At 60.7% G+C, this 17,052-nt stretch overlaps 2 protein-coding genes across 2 annotated transcripts; one reads left to right on the plus strand and one right to left on the minus strand.

Annotated features, from left to right (window-relative positions):
- Positions 1-408: 408 nt before the first annotated feature.
- On the plus strand, positions 409-7,469 carry PFKL (phosphofructokinase, liver type). The gene is made up of 22 exons (XM_042795965.1): positions 409-712; positions 1,261-1,334; positions 1,437-1,514; positions 1,652-1,841; positions 2,062-2,227; positions 2,305-2,349; positions 2,426-2,534; positions 2,910-3,005; positions 3,095-3,187; positions 3,556-3,681; positions 3,817-3,881; positions 4,013-4,076; positions 4,192-4,338; positions 4,452-4,522; positions 4,655-4,742; positions 4,879-5,031; positions 5,180-5,344; positions 5,547-5,608; positions 5,972-6,083; positions 6,167-6,266; positions 6,397-6,502; positions 6,626-7,469. Exons 1-22 carry the CDS (start codon positions 628-630, stop codon positions 6,771-6,773), a joined length of 2,343 nt encoding a protein of 780 aa, XP_042651899.1. The 5' UTR covers positions 409-627; the 3' UTR covers positions 6,774-7,469.
- Positions 7,470-9,568: 2,099 nt separating this feature from the next.
- On the minus strand, positions 9,569-15,762 carry CFAP410 (cilia and flagella associated protein 410). Its single transcript, XM_042795974.1, has 7 exons — positions 15,621-15,762; positions 15,473-15,491; positions 14,875-14,921; positions 13,841-14,070; positions 13,032-13,203; positions 12,275-12,368; positions 9,569-11,200 (listed from the first exon to the last, which is right to left on the minus strand). Exons 1-7 carry the CDS (start codon positions 15,695-15,697, stop codon positions 11,075-11,077), a joined length of 765 nt encoding a protein of 254 aa, XP_042651908.1. The 5' UTR covers positions 15,698-15,762; the 3' UTR covers positions 9,569-11,074.
- Positions 15,763-17,052: the final 1,290 nt, after the last annotated feature.

Below are 17,052 nucleotides of genomic sequence, written 5' to 3' on the forward strand. Positions count from 1 at the left end.
ATGGTATGGCATTGTATGGCACACAGTATGGCACTGTATGGCATGGTATGGCACGGTATGGCACACAGTGTGGCACGCTATGGCACAGTATGGCAGGATATGCCATGGTATGGCATTGTATGGCACACATTATGGCACTGTATGGCATGGTATGGCAGGGTATGGCACAGTATGGCACACAGTATGGCACGCTATGGCACAGTATGGCAGGATATGCCATGGTATGGCACAGTATGGCAGGGTGTGGCAGCGTATGGCACGGCATGGCAGGGTATGGCACACGGCCTGGCAGCATATAGCACGGCGTGGCACTCCATGGCGCGCCACGGCTGCGGGAGGGGCGTGGCCAGGCGGGCTGGGGGGCGTGTCCTCCGCGCACGGGGGCGGTGTGTCCTCCGCGCGCGGGGGCGTGTCCTGCGGCGGGGCGTGTCCTCCGCGGGAGGGGGCGTGTCCTCCGCGGGAGGGGGCGTGTCCTCCGCGGGAGGGGGCGTGTCTTCTGCGGGAGGGGGCGTGTCCTCCGCGGGAGGGGGCGTGTCCTCCGCGGGAGGGGGCGTGTCTTCTGCGGGAGGGGGCGTGTCCTCCGCGGGAGGGGGCGTGTCCGGCGGCGCCGGTGCCGGGAGCGCAGCGATGGCGGCGGCGGAGCTGGAGCGGCTGCGGATGGCGGGGGCCGGCATGGCCATCGCCGTCCTCACCAGCGGCGGCGACGCGCAAGGTGGGGCCCGGCGGGAGGAGGCGGCGGGGGGAAGCTCGGTCCCCGCTCCCGTCCCGTGGGGGGGGGGTCTGCGTGTCCGTGTCCGTGTCCGTGTCCGTGTCCGCCCGGCCCCGTGGGCGCGGCGGGGCCAGAGTCCGCGGGGCCTCGGGGCGCGCAGCGGGGACGCGACCCACGTTCCGCCCCCCCCCCCCCCCCCCCTCGGTGCGTTCCACCTGCGGCGCTTCCCCAGCCCCATCCGCCCCCGGAGCACCCTCCGTGAAAGGTCACGGGCCCCACGGGGGAACCCCCACGATGCACCCTCACCCCCCCCGCCCCACCCGGGGATAAGCAGCTATTTCTAACACGTCTCGCTTTTGGGCAGTTGCTCATCTGCAGCTTCCACCCGTGCACAGCATATCCCCGCTCTCAGCCCGCGTGGGTGCCCCCTCCCCCCCCCCCCCCCCCCCCACCACGCGAAGGGACACTTCAGGGTCACCTATAGGATCTGGTCCCCTGTGGGGCGCGGGGTCCCCTCGGGGCCTCCCCAGCTCACGTCTCGCCTTTTCCAGGGATGAATGCTGCCGTCCGCGCCGTCACCCGTATGGGCATCTACGTGGGAGCCAAGGTCTTCCTCATCTACGAGGTTGGGGTACCCCCGCCGCTCCCCATCATGGGTGGGGGGAACCCCCCCCCCACCCCCCCCACGCTGGGATACCCCTCACCTCCGCCCCCCGTTTCTCCGCAGGGCTACGAGGGCCTGGTGGAGGGGGGAGACAACATCAAGCAAGCCAACTGGCTCAGCGTCTCCAACATCATCCAGCTGGTGAGGGTCACTGGTGGGGCCGCGGGGGGCCCCCCCAAATCCCCAAACGCCCTCCCCCCCAAATGTGCGTGACGAGCTGCGTGCCCCATGTGTGTGCGTGTGTTTGTCTGTGTCCCCCCACCCGTTTTCCTCCCCAGGGGGGGACGGTGATCGGCAGCGCCCGCTGCAAAGCCTTCACCACCCGCGCGGGCCGGCTGCGGGCCGCCCGGAATCTGGTGGAGCACGGCATCACCAACCTCTGCGTCATCGGCGGGGACGGCAGCCTGACGGGCGCCGACATCTTCCGCTCCGAGTGGGGTGGGCTGCTGGAGGAGCTGGTCCAAGACGGTGCGTGAACCCCCACTCCCCAAACCCCAGGGTGGGTCGAGTGAAAGCGTTCCAGGGGTGGTGAGGTCCTAGAGGTTCACCCCCGTGACCCACCCAGGGAGGGCTTGGGCTCCTCCTCTCCTCTGCAGGATCCAGCCTGATGCTGGGGGGGGGAATGGGAGCACCCCAAAAATAACCGGTGGCGCAGCCATCCTTCCCCCTCTCCTCCCCGCCTCTGCAGGGCAGATCAGCGAGGAGGTGGCGCGGGAGAACTGCCGCCTGAACATCGTGGGGCTGGTGGGCTCCATCGACAACGATTTCTGCGGCACTGACATGACCATCGGCACCGACTCGGCGCTGCACCGCATCATGGAGGTGATCGACGCCATCACCACCACGGCGCAGAGGTGAGCGGGCTGGGGGCCGGCTGCTTGGCCGCCCCCGAGCACACGCACCCACCCGCTTTTGCCTCCCGCCCTTGCAGCCACCAGCGGACGTTCGTGCTGGAGGTGATGGGCCGCCACTGCGGGTAAGCCCCCACGGGTGGGGATGGGATGCCACGTCTCGGGGCCGGGGCCGGTGCTGCCACCACTGTGTCCCCACAGGTACCTGGCGCTGGTGTCCGGCTTGGCCTCGGGCGCCGACTGGCTCTTCATCCCCGAATCCCCTCCGGAGGACGGCTGGGAGGACCTCATGTGCGAGCGGCTCGGGGAGGTGAGGAAGGGGCCGGGGCGGGGTGGGGGGGGTGGGGGGTGTGTTTCGTTTCTATTCTACAGCCTCATCCCCCCTTTCTCCCCGGAAAGTCCCCGCGGGGACCCGCGCTCGGCCCCGCAGCCGGTGCCCGGCCCCTGCGAAGCTTCGGGAGCTCCCGCCTTTGTCCCTGTGAAACGGGGCACTCAGCCGAGCGCAAATCCAGCCCTCGCGTGCCAGGGGCAGTGCTGGCTCGGGGGCTCAACTGCCCAGAACCTGAACCACCCCCCCGCTACCCTCCCCGGGGCTCTGACCGCTGAGGGACAAAGGATGCTCAGACTCACCTGCCGGTGAGTTTTGGCTAAGCCGCGGCGGCTGGTTTCTTCCCTTTTGCACCAGACGCGCAGCAGAGGGTCGCGGCTCAACATCATCATCATCGCCGAGGGTGCCATCGACCGCAGCGGCAAACCCATCTCCTCCAACTACGTGAAGGATGTAAGCGCCCCCCCAGCGCCCGCCCCGGTGCCCGCGGTGACCGGGAGGTCCCCGGTGTGACCCCCCTCCGGGGCTTCTCTGCTCCACAGCTGGTGGTGCAGCGCTTGGGCTTCGACACGCGGGTCACTGTCCTCGGCCACGTGCAGCGTGGAGGGACCCCGTCGGCTTTTGACCGCGTGCTGGTAGGTTTTGGCATGGGGGGGGGGGGGGGTCGCCCTGCAGAAAGGAGCAGGAGGCAGCTGGGGAACCCCGCTCCTGCCTTCCCTCTCCCCGTTACAAAGGACTCACCAGCTGGGATGAGGCTCAGAGAGTCCCCGCTGCGCCAGGCAGAGCGATGCGCTCGTTTCCCCTCATTCGCTGCAAATTTCCTGGGTTTTTCAATAAAACGAGCGGCTCGCTGGCTGTAAATCAGGCGTGCGAGCAGCGGCGTGTTTTCCGAGCCCGTGGGAGCATCCCTGTGCGCCAACCTCCAGGGGTGGGGGCACCCACCCCAGCTGGCACGGGGTGGCCCCGGTGTCACGGGGCGGCGGGCGTCCCTTGCTCGTTGCAGAGCAGCAAGATGGGGATGGAGGCGGTGATGGCGCTGCTGGAGGCCACGCCGGACACCCCGGCCTGCGTGGTGAGCCTCTCGGGGAACCAGTCGGTGCGGCTGCCGCTCATGGAGTGCGTCCAGGTGGTGAGTATCAAGCACGCCGGGCCCACGGGGTGTGTTTTTGGGGGGGGGGGGGACGGGACGGGGGGGTGTCCCACTCCCCTCCCCGCAGGCGTGGTGGGGTGTGACAGCGCCGCGTCTCTTCCCCCACCCCTCAAGACGAAGGATGTGCAGAAGGCCATGGATGAGAAGAGGTTTGAGGAGGCCATCCAGCTCCGTGGGAGGTGAGGAGCGGGGGCTGGGATGGCGGCTTCTCCCCGGGGGGAAAACCAGCAGCTAGTGCAGCCGGGGAGGGTGCCCCCCCCCGCCCCTACACCCTAGGGTGCCTCCAGGCCACACCGCCTTGTCCTTGCAGGAGCTTTGAGAACAACTGGAACATCTACAAGCTGCTGGCGCACCAGAAGCCGGCGCAGGAGAAGGTGAGGAGGGATGGGGAGTGACGGCGGGGACACACACACACACACACCCCACCCCCCACCATCCCCGCCCTGGGGACACGCACCGATGTGCTGTCCCCATCCCTGTCCCCTGCAGAGCCCCTTCAGCCTGGCCATCCTGAACGTGGGTGCCCCCGCCGCGGGCATGAACGCTGCCGTCAGGTCGGCAGTGCGGATCGGCATCTGCCGGGGACACACCGTCTACGCGGTGAGCGACGGCTTCGAGGGCTTGTCCAAGGGGCAGGTGAGGAGAACGTGAGGGAGCTTGGGTTTCCCAGGGCGGGGGACGGGTTTGGGCTTGGAGGGAAGTGGAGGTGGGGGGGGGGTGCTCCCAAAACTGAGCGCTGCTGCTTGCAGATCCGTGAGGTGGGCTGGCACGACGTGGCGGGCTGGCTGGGACGCGGAGGGTCCATGCTGGGCACCAAGCGGTAAGCACAGACCTCCCCCCGCCCCGGGGGGGGGCCAAGGGACGTAGCAGAAGGGATTCTGCTGTCCCTGGGTATTGCAGGGACCTCCTGTCCTCTCACCCCGTGGTCTCTTCTCCCTTTTCCCCACTGCAGGACGCTGCCCAAGACCTGCATGGAAAAGATCGTGGAGAACGTGCGGAAATTCAACATCCAGGGGCTGCTGGTCATTGGGGGGTTTGAGGTGCGGGGGGAACCCTCAGCCCTGTTTCGGGGGCGGCCAGGGCGGGCTGTTGGCATCCCAGGTGGTGCAGGCACCCCAGGCCGTTCCTTTTGGGGTGCGGGGCCGGCATCTCCCCAGCTCCCGGCTGCTTTTGCAGGCGTACGAGGGGGTGCTGCAGCTGGTGGAGGCCCGTGGGCAGTACGAGGAGCTCTGCATCATCATGTGCGTCATCCCCGCCACCATCAGCAACAACGTCCCCGGGACCGACTTCAGCCTGGGCTCAGACACGGCCGTCAACGCGGCCATGGAGGTGAGGGACAGGGCAGGGGGCCGCTCACGAGGCCGTCCCGCTCGTCATGAGGGTCCCACCCCGTCTTGGGGTGACGCGTGGGAATGAACCAGAGTCCCATCCCTGAAGATGGGTTTTCCTGGTGTCATCCGCCCTTCTCCCTGCACAGAGTTGTGACCGCATCAAGCAGTCGGCCTCGGGCACCAAGCGCCGTGTCTTCATCGTGGAGACGATGGGGGGCTACTGCGGGTACCTGTCGACCGTCACCGGCATCGCGGTGGGTGCCGACGCTGCCTACGTCTATGAAGATCCCTTCACCATCCACGACCTGAAGGTGAACGGGGCAGGAGCTGCCTTCTGGGGTAAAACAAGACGGTGGAACTGGGAAAGGGGAGGGCTGCGGGGCCGGGCAGGATTTGGAGGAACGTGGCCAAGGCCCGTGAAGCCGCTGTGTTGACATTAGTGGCGCTTGGGTCCAACCGAGAGGACAAGAGGGACCCAGGATGGCTGCCAGCATCCTGGCGTTCATCTTGCAGGCCAACGTGGAGCACTTGACCGATAAAATGAAGACGGATATCCAGAGAGGGCTGGTGCTGCGGTGAGTTGGGGGCCCCCGGGGACACTCGCTGAAAAACCCAGCCCCCCCCGTGGCAGGGAGTGAGGCTGGAGCTGGAGAGGTTTGTGGGGTGCAGCAGGGTTTGGGACAGTGGGGGCACGGCGTCCTGCCTGGGGATGGACGCTCGGGCGGGGGGACAGTCCTGCGCTGGATACCTCTGCTGCCATCCCCACTCCTGCCCCAAAGCCCTGCTGGGGAGATGGGCTGAGGCTCTGGGCTTCAGGGAGAACAAAACAGGAAAAAAAAAAAAAAAAAAAAGGTGGTTAGGGGAGCATGGAGGAACCCCCTGGGGGGGATGCCAGATTAAGGAGCAGCTCCCCACACTTCTTCCCTCTGCTCCCCCAGCAATGAGAAGTGCCACGAGCACTACACCACCGAGTTCCTCTACAATCTCTACTCCTCCGAGGGCAAAGGCATCTTCGACTGCAGGATTAACGTGCTGGGCCACCTCCAGCAGGTACGGGGGGGGACAGGGCCACAGGGGCCACCGCTGTCCGCAAGAGCCGGGTGGGCTCAACATCCCCATTTCTTTGGCCCCAGGGAGGAGCCCCGACCCCCTTTGACCGCAACTACGGGACCAAGCTGGGAGTGAAGGCGGTGCTGTGGATGTCGGAGAAGCTGGAGGAGGTCTACTGCAAGGGTGAGCAAGGGGCTGGGGGTCCCGTGGTGGGGTGGGAGGAGGCTGGTGGCACTGGGCAGCCCCTGCTCCTCTGGGCTGGGCCACTCGGTCCCCGGCGAAGTGGCCATGGTCTGCTGTGTCCCCCTCCCAGGGCGCGTGTTTGCTGATTCGGGTGACTCTGCCTGCGTGATCGGGCTCAGGAAGAAGGTGGTGGCCTTCAGCCCCGTGACGGAGCTTAAGAAAGTCACTGATTTCGAGTAAGTTCCCATCCCCGCCCTGCCCCAGCAGTCCACCACGTCCCGGGGGGGACCTTCCCGGGTCATCCCTGGGGTCGTTTGAGAGCCACATGTGTGTGTGTATGTGTCCCCCTCCCCTCACAGGCACAGGCTGCCCCAGGAGCAGTGGTGGCTGAACCTGCGGCTGATGCTGAAGATGCTCGCCAACTACCAGATCAGCCTGACCGAGTATATCTCGGGGAAGATGGAGCACGTCACCCGCCGCACGCTCAGCATCGAGAAGGGCTTCTAGTCCCACCACCAGCCTGAGCCGTAGCCCCCCTCCGCATCCTCTCCACCCCCACGTGCTGCTCGGGGAGCACCGGGTCCCCCCCTGTTCTCAGCAGCCCTGTAGCTTTGCCATTGACCCCTTAAAGCAGGCAGAGCCTGGTCTCGGCTCCCCCAAACGGTACAATCCTGCCCCAAATTGCTGGTCCAGGGTCTGATCCCTGTGCAGATGCAGAAAAGAGGTGTTGCTAGAGTCCAGTTGGGCAGCCCAGACCCTTAATCGTCCCTTAAGAGTTTATTCCTATTATTTAATGATGGGGTATCTTGATTCCTTATTAAGCGGCTTGACCGCCTGAGCCAACTGCTGCTTTTAGTCGCCTGCCCCGTGTGTGGGAGGGGAGTTGAGGAGGACGTGGTGCTGTTCCAGAGGGGGTAGGGGCTGGTCCCGGGCGGGGGTGGCTTTTGGCTGCTCCAGTAGTCCCAGTAACACTCCATCCTCCCGTGGGGTTTGCCCAGTGGGGCGTCTCGAGGGCTCAGCGCAGAGCACGAGCCCCTCTTCCCCGGCTCCCTTGCATGACGCTTGGCCGCGACCGTCCCCCACGCGGCCCCGGGTGCCGTGCCTGTCACCTCACCGCTGCTCTGTGACACCCCCCCCCCCCAAATCTTGTACCATTCGCAGCGCTGCTCTCCTCCTCTAGAGATAAAACCCGCTGGAGCCAAACCTGCCTCGCCGGAGAGTGGTCATTGCGCGCCGAGTCCCTGCGGAGAGGAATTGGGGGGGGGGGGGAACCGGGGGTTAGGATGGGGATGAGCAAAAGCCAGACGGTTTGCCAGAGCCGGATTAATGCCGGGTCAGGATGTTTCCCTGCTTCGCGTGTCCTCAAAGCCTGGGTGAAGCGGGACCTGGCCGGGCCGCGGCGGGCGCAAGGTCAGCATCCCTCTGCGGGCAGATTTCGCAAGCCGGGAGAGAAAAAAAAAAAAAACAAAAAACCAAAAACGCTTCTCCCTTGTTTTGGTTCCCACCTTCAACCGAAGTGATTTATCAAGGCGATGTGCGCGCTAGTTAAGGCAGTTTCTCAGGGCGGCTGCCAAGCGCGCCGGCTCCCGCTCGGGCTTGGCTGAGCTCGGCCGCACTCGGCCGGTGCCAGAGGCTGCGTGTACACACCACCCCCCCCCCCCCCTTTTCCCAGGCTGCTTTCCTCCCGGGGCTTTCGGCTGACAGCTCCAGCCTCTGGGACGTCACCAGCATGAGCACACATCAGTCTTTTGGGTCAAACACGCAGTTATTTTTTCCTCCCTGGGGAGCTGTCCCCAAGTGACGAGTCCCCCTTGATTTCAGTGCTTTTCCCCTAGCTGGCTACGTTACTTGTTTTAAGCTCTGGAAGCCGATGATAATTATTTTATCTTCCCTGCCAGAGCTGGATGCATGGAGAAATTGTGTTTTCCTTGCTGATGGAGGCAGCGTCGCTGCTCTTCCTGGGCGAGTATCTGCTCTGGGGACCCCAGGCTGCTCCTCCCAGAGCCTGTGAGCTTTGAGGAGCCCCCTCCAGCTCCCAAGCGAGACCCCCCCCTCCCCGCACTGTGGTGGTCCCACACGCCTGCCTCCCAGAGTCCTTGAGAATGGTTTGAACGCGAACCGCGATGGATCCATGCCTGCGCATGAGGCAGCTGCTGGCGTTTTCCATGACAGGGACATGTCTCCTCTCACGGCTCAATATCCCACGCTGAGGCAGGTCGGGGTGAACACAGGTCACGCCGAAAAGCCCCCGTGGTTGTACCGTAGCCGGGATGGAGCCTCGTGCTGACAGACCCTGGGTGTTCAGCTCCTCTCCAGCATGCATTTTGGTTTTTTTTTGTTTTTTTTTTTTTTTCCAGCCTGGCGCTCTCAGCAGGGCACTGGAGCGGGGCCCCGCAGCCCTCCAGCAGCCAGGTTTAGGGTGTTGAAAGGGGGAAGAAGGGGGTGTCCCCATGCCCAGGCGAGCCGCACGTTTGGATGTGCTCGGGGAGTGGAGTTGCCGCAGCCTTAACACCTCATTTCCATCCCCATCCCCCCCCCCAAAAAAAAAAAAAAAAGCTGAGAGTGCCAAATTCCTGGGGGGGAGACAGACAGGCACAGCACCCCCCTCCGTGGTGGGTCACCACCCTGTACTCTGCCAAAGTCGAGCAGGAGGGGAGGTGGTGACTGTGCACCCAGGCTCTGCAGCACATCCAGCCCAGCCCTGGCTTCCCCTGCTCCCCAAAGAGAAGGCAGAGCAAAAAGCCGCCAGCATCTCGCAGCGAAAAGCAGGCTGCCAGATCCCCGGAGTGAGGAGGGGTGAGCCGAAGGGGCCGGCCAGCCAGCCTCCCCCCGGGGCTGGGGCTGCCGAGGGGGTCACCCCGCAAAAGGGGTGGCTGGGGACACGGAGGGCAGCTCGCCCGGCAGCAGGAGCGCCAGCACCGGCCAAGCATGACGAGCGCGGCACGTAAGCGGCGAGCTCTGCTCGGGGACAGTCGTGCCGTCGGGGATTAACAGCCCAACTCCTCCGGCACGGAGGGGAGGAACTGTGCCGGAGCTGCCCCAGGCCAACGCGACCGCTCCATTCGCCACCACCCGGCCCCCCAGGGACAAATGATGGTACTCGCTTCCATCACTCTCCTCTCAGCAAAGCTGAAACCCCCAAATTGCAGCTCCCCCGCTCCCCAACACCAACAGCCACAACTTCTACCACCACGCAGCCTGTCAAGACAGCCTCAGCACAAGGACAACAAGGTGACGGGTAAGCCCCTCAGGGGCCCTGGCTGCCAAGGGAAGTCTGGTGTATTATAAATCACACTGGCCACTTAAATGCAGCTGGGTTTAATGCAGAAGGCAAGAACTAGGTCACCTGAGGAGTTAAAAGCGTCAGCAATCTTCACCCAACTCATGAGGGTCAAGCTGTGCCCCCTCCCATTAAGTAAACAGGCAGAGGGGCTGCGGCACGCTCCCACCCAGCACGCAGGGGCTCGGACACCTTCAAGAGGGAGAGCAGGGACAGGGAAAGGCCACGCCGCAGCCGAGGGGCACGGAGGGCTGGTGACCGGTGTCACCATCCTCCTGCCCAGGCAGGCTGCGCAGTTCTGCGTGAGCAAGCCAGCTTTGCTCGCCCTCTCTTTCCCTTCCCGCGCTCGGTGTGGGCTTGGGGGGCTGCAGAGGTGGTGGCCGAATAGCACAGTGCCTTTGAAAAGCAGCTCGGTGCAATGGCAGCCAGCGCCGGCGAGCCATTTCACGGGTCCAGTGAAGCGGGAAGGTGCAGGGGCCCACAGCCCTCCCCCTGCTCCGCAGGGCTCACAATGCAAGCCCTGAACCAGACGTAATAGAGCGATGCCCAGGGTCAGCTGTTCTCACTACGTTTGCAGAACCCCAGCTACAACTTACACGTCCTAGAGGGATAACTGGTTTTATTTGGTATGTCGCAACGTTTTAGTTTGTATTTAATGGCTCTATAAAATCTTAGTAAATGCAGCTTTTTTCAGTGAAAAAGAAATGCCACCCCTGATGCCTGGGCAGACCAGACAGTAATGCTTGGCTTGTTTTCTCCTAACTGCAGAATGCACAGGGACTTTTTACTCTCTGTTTCCTTAAGCTGCTCTAACGCCTGCAGGGGCATGTCAGGGTGAGGGTACAGCTCAGCGTTCAGGATCTGGGAGATAATAATCTCTGTTTCACCCAGGCTGCACCTAGCTTTAGTTTGGGCTGCCCGACCACCAAGTCAGCTGCTGCATGCGCTAACAGCAGGATCAGAAGTTGGGAGTTGAAGATAAGGGAAGAATTCAACATTGACCTTCACAATCTGTGCCAGACAGTTCCTGGCGATCGTTTCAGGGAGCGTCTCCCCGACAGACTTCACAACAACAAATCTCTGTGGCAGAAACTGCCCTTCGGAGCCTGCTACGCACGGACAGAGGCTGGCTGAGGGTTAGTCTGACAGGGAGACACCGACAAGCAGTAGTGACCTTTGTGGCCGTCAGCAGGCTTTGCCTTCCCCCTTCGATTGCACAGCACCACAGCCCCGCTCCCTTTCGCTCTGCCAATTTGCCTGCAGCTCCCATCAAACAGCCCCAGCGACAGGAGAAACAAACATGAAGGGAGCCTGCTAGGCAAGCAGGAAAGCTCCCGAGGGCTAGGTCAGCCCCAGCGTGATGCGTCAGGAGCTACTACGGGGTGGGGGGAGCAGCCAGCAGCAGCCTGTCCCAGCCCCTCCGCGGGGAAAGCACAGCAGGAAACACGGAGGCTTTGGCTGCAGCCAGGCACGTGTGGGCAGAACGGTGCTGCGGGGCTGGCTGGTGCTCCAGGGAGGTTTGTAAAGCTCACTCCTCCTGCAGCTCCTTCTTCCGAAAGGCCTGGAGCCTCCTCCCCACCGTCTGCTGGACAATCTCCAGACCCTCCGCGTCCAGTTCCTTCATGAGAAGCAGGATGGCATTCAGGACATTGTTCTGCCAGGAGGAGACAGGCACTGCTTTACGTACAAGTTAACACTGGCGATTTTCATTTTCAAAGAGCTGCTCTTTCTAGGAACTCCACCACCATCACCACCGGCAGTGGTTGGCAACAGACACCTGCAGCTACAGGGACAGACCAACGGAGCCCCCGGGGCAAGCACGGGCAGAGGCTGCTGTGATGAGGCTGAGTGGAATGCAGGAGGAACCCGTCTGCCCAGTCCCGGGGAGGCTGCCCACATGCCTCTGGCTCCCGGCCACCCTCCCAACTGGCTTCTGTAAGGAAAGGCGCATTCAAGAACCGGCCACCTTCTCTCCCTCGAGCGTGACCACGCGTAGGATGGGAAAGGACAGGAAGCCTCTGATCTGAGGAAGAAAAGCAGCTGGCAGAATCGCGAAAGCATGAGCTGGAAGGAAGCCTCGAAGGTCCCCAGCCCAACCCTCCCACCAATGCAGGACTACTGCCAACACCAGACCATGGCTCTGTCAAACCACGTCTTGCAAAACTCCAGGGAGAGATTCTGGAGCCTCTCTAAATAACTGTCCTTCTAGGGAAAATCTTTTTCCTAATGTCCAACCCGACCCTCCCTGTGTTTCATATTTCCTTTTCCCAAAGGCCAGAGCCCGCAGTACTACTCACGGTGCTGCAAACCAATACACTCAAGGATATTTCAAACATGAACGAAAGAGAGATCGCAGGCAACTAATACCAAAATGAGGCAGAACGTGGTCTAGATCTCACCCTGACGACTGCAGTGATGGCACCAGGCCCAGCAGACAGCAATTTCCAGCTGAACAGCCAAGATCCATGAGGTTCATCCAAGGCTACACCATGGCAGGGGCTGAGGAACCACCTAAGCTTTCAATTCAGCAGTCTCCTGTCCTCCAGGCAGCCTGCCAGCTGCATTTCAGCCGCTGTCCAACTACCACACGTTCTTAGCACGACCCCAGTGAAGGGACACGCAGGCGCTCACGTGCGGACAGCTCAAAGAGGACAAACCCCACTGGGCTTTCTTTATGTTGCATGATGTCTTAAAGATGCCAAGCGATTTGGTCTTTAAAGATACTCACTCTCTTCTTCCGGTTGCAGTCTGTCTCTCGAGGTGAAAAGGAGGAAAATTTATCCCTGGGAACAGGCTTCATACCAAGCTCCTCTCGAATTTTGCTAAAGAAGGGGAGGAAGAGCAAAATGTTATTCTGAGCAGCTGAGAGAACCTTCCTCTGCCGGGCCAATCCTTCCTAATCACGGGCAACCACGCAAGAAGTATCTAGCTGAAGGACTCAACGCACGTCCATTCACACACCACCACTGCCTACAGACCACAGCACCCCAAGCAAAACTCCCACGTGAAGGAAGAGCCTCGCAGCTCTAAAACATGAGCGAGCATGCTGCCACGAGGAGCCTGCTCCCAGCTCCACCTGGGACGAGAGATTCCCATGCCCGATGCTAGCTGGGACTGCAGACCGTGTAACACTGCGCTTGAGCCACACGTGCCACAGCGCTGACAGGCACTGAAGCGTGTCACAGCAGCAGAGCTAAGCAGGAATGGATTGGAGCTCACACTTCAGAGAGGACCCGTTTCTGCACATGCAGCTGACACGCTGGAGAGGAAGTACCCACCTACAGAAGAGCCTGCTTTGCAGATACAGAACCAGACCCACCAGTGCTATAAAACCAGCACAGCTCCACCACCGTAACTGGAACAACAGGAATTTGCACCAGCCGCAGGCCTGGCCTGTGGAATATCAGGGTTGGCCGGCAGGGTCCTTTCATGCTTACACCCAAGTTCAGCCCAGAAATCCTAACAGGTCCCAAGCAAGCCCTCACTTTGTCTCCTCCAGACTGAAGTTCAGCAGTTCACTCTCGGTCTCCGTCGTGGATTCAGCAGCGCTGGACTCGGTGGCCTCGGGGCAGCCGTTCTCCACGCTCCTCCTGGCTGGTGGGGCCGTGATCTCCTCGCCGTCAACCAGGGCCTGGGACAGTTCTTCCTCTGTCACAGCTGCAACAGCCAAACCAAAAGCCTGCCCCAGTGAACTCCAGCAGCCCAGGAAGACAGTGTTTGTAACTGGGCAGGTGCGGCTGCTGCAGAGCTGTACCGCAGGGGTTTGGTCCCCAAATCATCCTTTGTACTGGCCTTTTGCTTTCATCCTCTTCCTGCAGTAAAATCTGCACAGGAGAACACTGGCAGCTGCCACCAGTCTCTCAGAGTGGAAAAGACACCAGGGAAGGACACAAACATGTTTTGTTACTTCTTGTCTCTGGAGAAGGCTCCAAAAGCCACCAAATTACTGCTACCACATGGAAAAGCTGCTTCTTTTTTTACAACAGCAGATCCAATTACAGAATCTTTGTTTTGCCACAGCAAAGGAGAGCCCTCTAAAAAAACACTAATTAGTGGTACTGTCTCAGCTATAATGAGGCGCTCTCAGCTAGTGCTAAGTCTGGCACTGCAGGGAAGGGAAAGGAGAAGACATCTTAGAAGCGGTGGATCTTTCAGAGGGGATGCTCAACCTCTAAGTCATCCTGACTCAAAGAAGGGTCAAAGGACGCCTTAAAGAGAGGAACCAACACATCGCCGGTTTCCAGTTTGCCCTGCCCATGGCTCGGGGCTGTCCTGTTTACCTGCAAACACCCACCTTGGTTATCAAGCTTCTGCAGGCTGGGTAGGTTACGCAGCACCGTCATTCGGTAGCGGTGGGGGTCCGACCCACAACAGGGATTTTCAGACAGCCACAGGACCCTCAGCCGGGGTAGGTTTTTGAGGTAGAAGAGCTCATTTAGGCTTGCAATGTTGTTCTTCCTCAGATAGAGTTCACTCAGATTCTGGCACTGATTCAGCGGCTCGAGGTCTGAGATGCCATTCACGCTGAAGACAGATGGTAGGATCAGAGACCAGCGAGCCCATCCCTCCCTCGCTGTACCGTCCAGGCAGGAGCACAGCCCCCCCGCAGCACAGCTGCTTTCCAGCCCCCTTTCCTGAAACAGCTTCGCTGAGGAGCCTCGCCCTAGCACAGCACAGCACAGCAAGGAGCGGTCAGGGGCCTACGGCTTTCCATGGAACAGAAAGATAGCCTTTCATCTTTCTAAACAGCATTAAAAAAGCAGGCAGTCCTTCCTGCTGAAGATGACAACCTTTGCTTCCCACCAAACACCCACCGCCCTTGCACCCTTTCCTGTAGCCGTTCTTCAGACTCACTGACACCCATGTAAGACTCCCAAGCTAAAAAGCTCAAATCTGCAGGCGGCACTGGCTCCGTGGGATCCCCAGGACAGGTGAAAGATGGGTGTATTCGGGGGAGGCTTACAGAAATTAAAAGCTTTGTGAGATCCATGAAGCATTTCAACAAGCATTCTGCAAACTGGCCGCATACAGAGGCCTAGAAGATCCCATCTACACTACGGAATAGGACTTAGGGAGCAACAATCCTAAGAGGTTTTAACACCTCTCGAAACCAGGATTATTTTCCTGAGTAGCCAAGTGATACGTGCAGAGGAGCTAGCACAAGAATAACCATTTACTGTGTCTCTGCAGCTTGAGAAATCAGGCATGAAGAGCCAGGCAGCTCAGACACACAACCACAGAAAGGGGGTAAGAAACCATGGGCCGAGCCACAGCCGCATGAGAAAGGTGATTCCCCCCCACCCTCTCCGAAGCCGGCATGACATTCACCTGAACGTGATCACCTCGATGTTGGGCAAATCCCGGCATATCGATATCTGGGCGGGAAAAGACGGAAACAGCGAGTTGGCATTCCCAGAAAAAAAAGGACATAAATAAAAGCAATTTAAACCACAAGCAAGTGAGATGAAAGCAAGAACAGCAATTTAAGCCTGCTTCAGCGTAACCCAAGCGTAACACCACCGGAGAGGTTTGCTGCCAGGGGCAGCGCAGTCAGCAGCTCCTCCGCCCCCACGGGCGGGCGTGGATCCCGCCGTCCCCCCGACACCCCTCTGCTAACGGGAGTGCACCCCTCAGAGCCCCGAACAGGCCCGGGGCAGGCCTGAGGGACCCGCTCAGGCCCTGGCAGAGGGATTTGCCAAGAACTCTCTGGAAATAACAACATCTCCCCACCCCGCCCCCCCCCCCCTTTTTTTTTTTTTTTTTTTTGGTATCAGATGATGCTCAATCCGGAAAAGCACTGCAGCTCGCTGGCCCCAGCCTTCCGCGTCTTCCATCTCCCCGGCTCCGGCTTCTTTCCGCTCATCCCCCCCCCCCCCCCCCCCCCCGCCGGTCCTCGCTGGCTCGTCGCGGCTTCCGCGGTACTTACATCGGTCAGGCGGCTGCCCCTGCGGGAGGAGAACAAAGAGAGGGGGTGTGTGTGTGTGTTACCGGCAGCCTGTCCCCACCGGAGCTGCTCAGACGCGGCGCGCCCCGTTGTTTCCCCGTCCCCCCCCCCCCCCCCGCCCGGTGCCCACCAGCAGTTGAGGCGCCGGACACCGTCGAGCGCAGCGGCCTTGGCTCGCGCCAGCACGGCCGCCCGCGTCAGCCTCATGGCCGGGCCGCGCCGCCGCCGCCGCCAGGGGCGGGCCCGGCCGCGCTGCCCCCCCCCTCGCCCCGCCTCACGGATCCCGCCGACCCGCCGCGGGCGGGCAGCGCTGAGCGGGAACCGTGACGGCGAATTTCGCTGAGGGACGGTCAGTCTGACCGGGGGGTGAGGGACTCGTAAATCATCTCAACGGGGACAGTTCGGCCTTGTGGAAACATAAAGCTGCAAATCAGCGTGATAAATAACAGAAGGATTTTGCTTTCGCTAAAAGCCGTGGAACAATTACTTTTATTGAGGTAGGCTAAAGCTGTTATTGAGTTAGCGTCGTTAAAATTCTAACAGTTAAGCGTGTTTTGACCGCAGGCATGTGGTTGGGCACTGTGGGGAGTTGGGCAAGCAAGAGGATGCGGGCGGGTGTCATGTAAAGGGGAACTTGGTTGGGGAGGAATGGAAGCCAGCAGAAAGGGAAGCAAAGAACTCCGGATGAAGAGGAACCTGGACTTCACCCCAACCCCTCAGAGGGCAGTGGGAAAGTACTGAGAGAGCCAGGCTCGGAGAAACCAAGAGAAAAGAGCGGCGCAGGTGTAAAGAGGAGAAAACCCACTATTTTCGCTTGACCAATGAAATCTCCTGGTTGCTCGATAAAAAGAAGCCCTTGTTGGGTCAGCACGCGCCATTGCGCCCAACGCTGTATTCTTCGCTCCGCCGACTTTGTCCCCAAATAAAACTTTTTTTTTTTTTTTTGATACACGTGAGCTTGTTTCTCACATTAGCAACAGAACCAAACCAGGGCAGCCTGGAAGGACAAGGCGTACGTGACCATAGGAGTGAGTTTGCGCAGATTTTAGGCAGACACGGTGAAGAAGACTACGAGCCTTCACCCAAAGGCCCCCGACGACAGACTCCAACAGACATGCACAAGAAATATTAATATATGCTAATGAGTTTCCCCCCAACAACCACCTGAAGGCTTCAACAGACATGCACAAGAGACATTAACATATGTTAATAAGATCCCAGAAAAGTTATGATAAAAATACAATAAAAATGTAATGAATATGTATGATTACAGTAGTAGAAACGCTTGTTGATTTTGGCTTCAGGCACACACAGGAGGAGGAGCTCTCCCCTGTGTGTCCAGCGCTGTAATAAAGAATGCTTGCTTTCTAAAACTCCAAAATTGGGTCTTGGAGAGTGAATTAATTAGCGCTTTCCAGTAACATGGGGAGGTGAGGGCTGGCGGCAGCCATCCAACCCCTCCCGGGGTCTCCAGCTCGGGCTCTGCCCACCCTGAATTTAGCTGTCTTGCCTGCAGCAGGCTGGGTGCCCTGAAGCTCCCCGAGGTGCAGTTTTACTTAATT

This window comes from Tyto alba, unplaced genomic scaffold, assembly GCF_018691265.1.
Source record: "Tyto alba isolate M040663 unplaced genomic scaffold, T.alba_DEE_v4.0 Super-Scaffold_10, whole genome shotgun sequence".
Classification (NCBI taxonomy): Eukaryota; Metazoa; Chordata; class Aves; order Strigiformes; family Tytonidae; genus Tyto; species Tyto alba.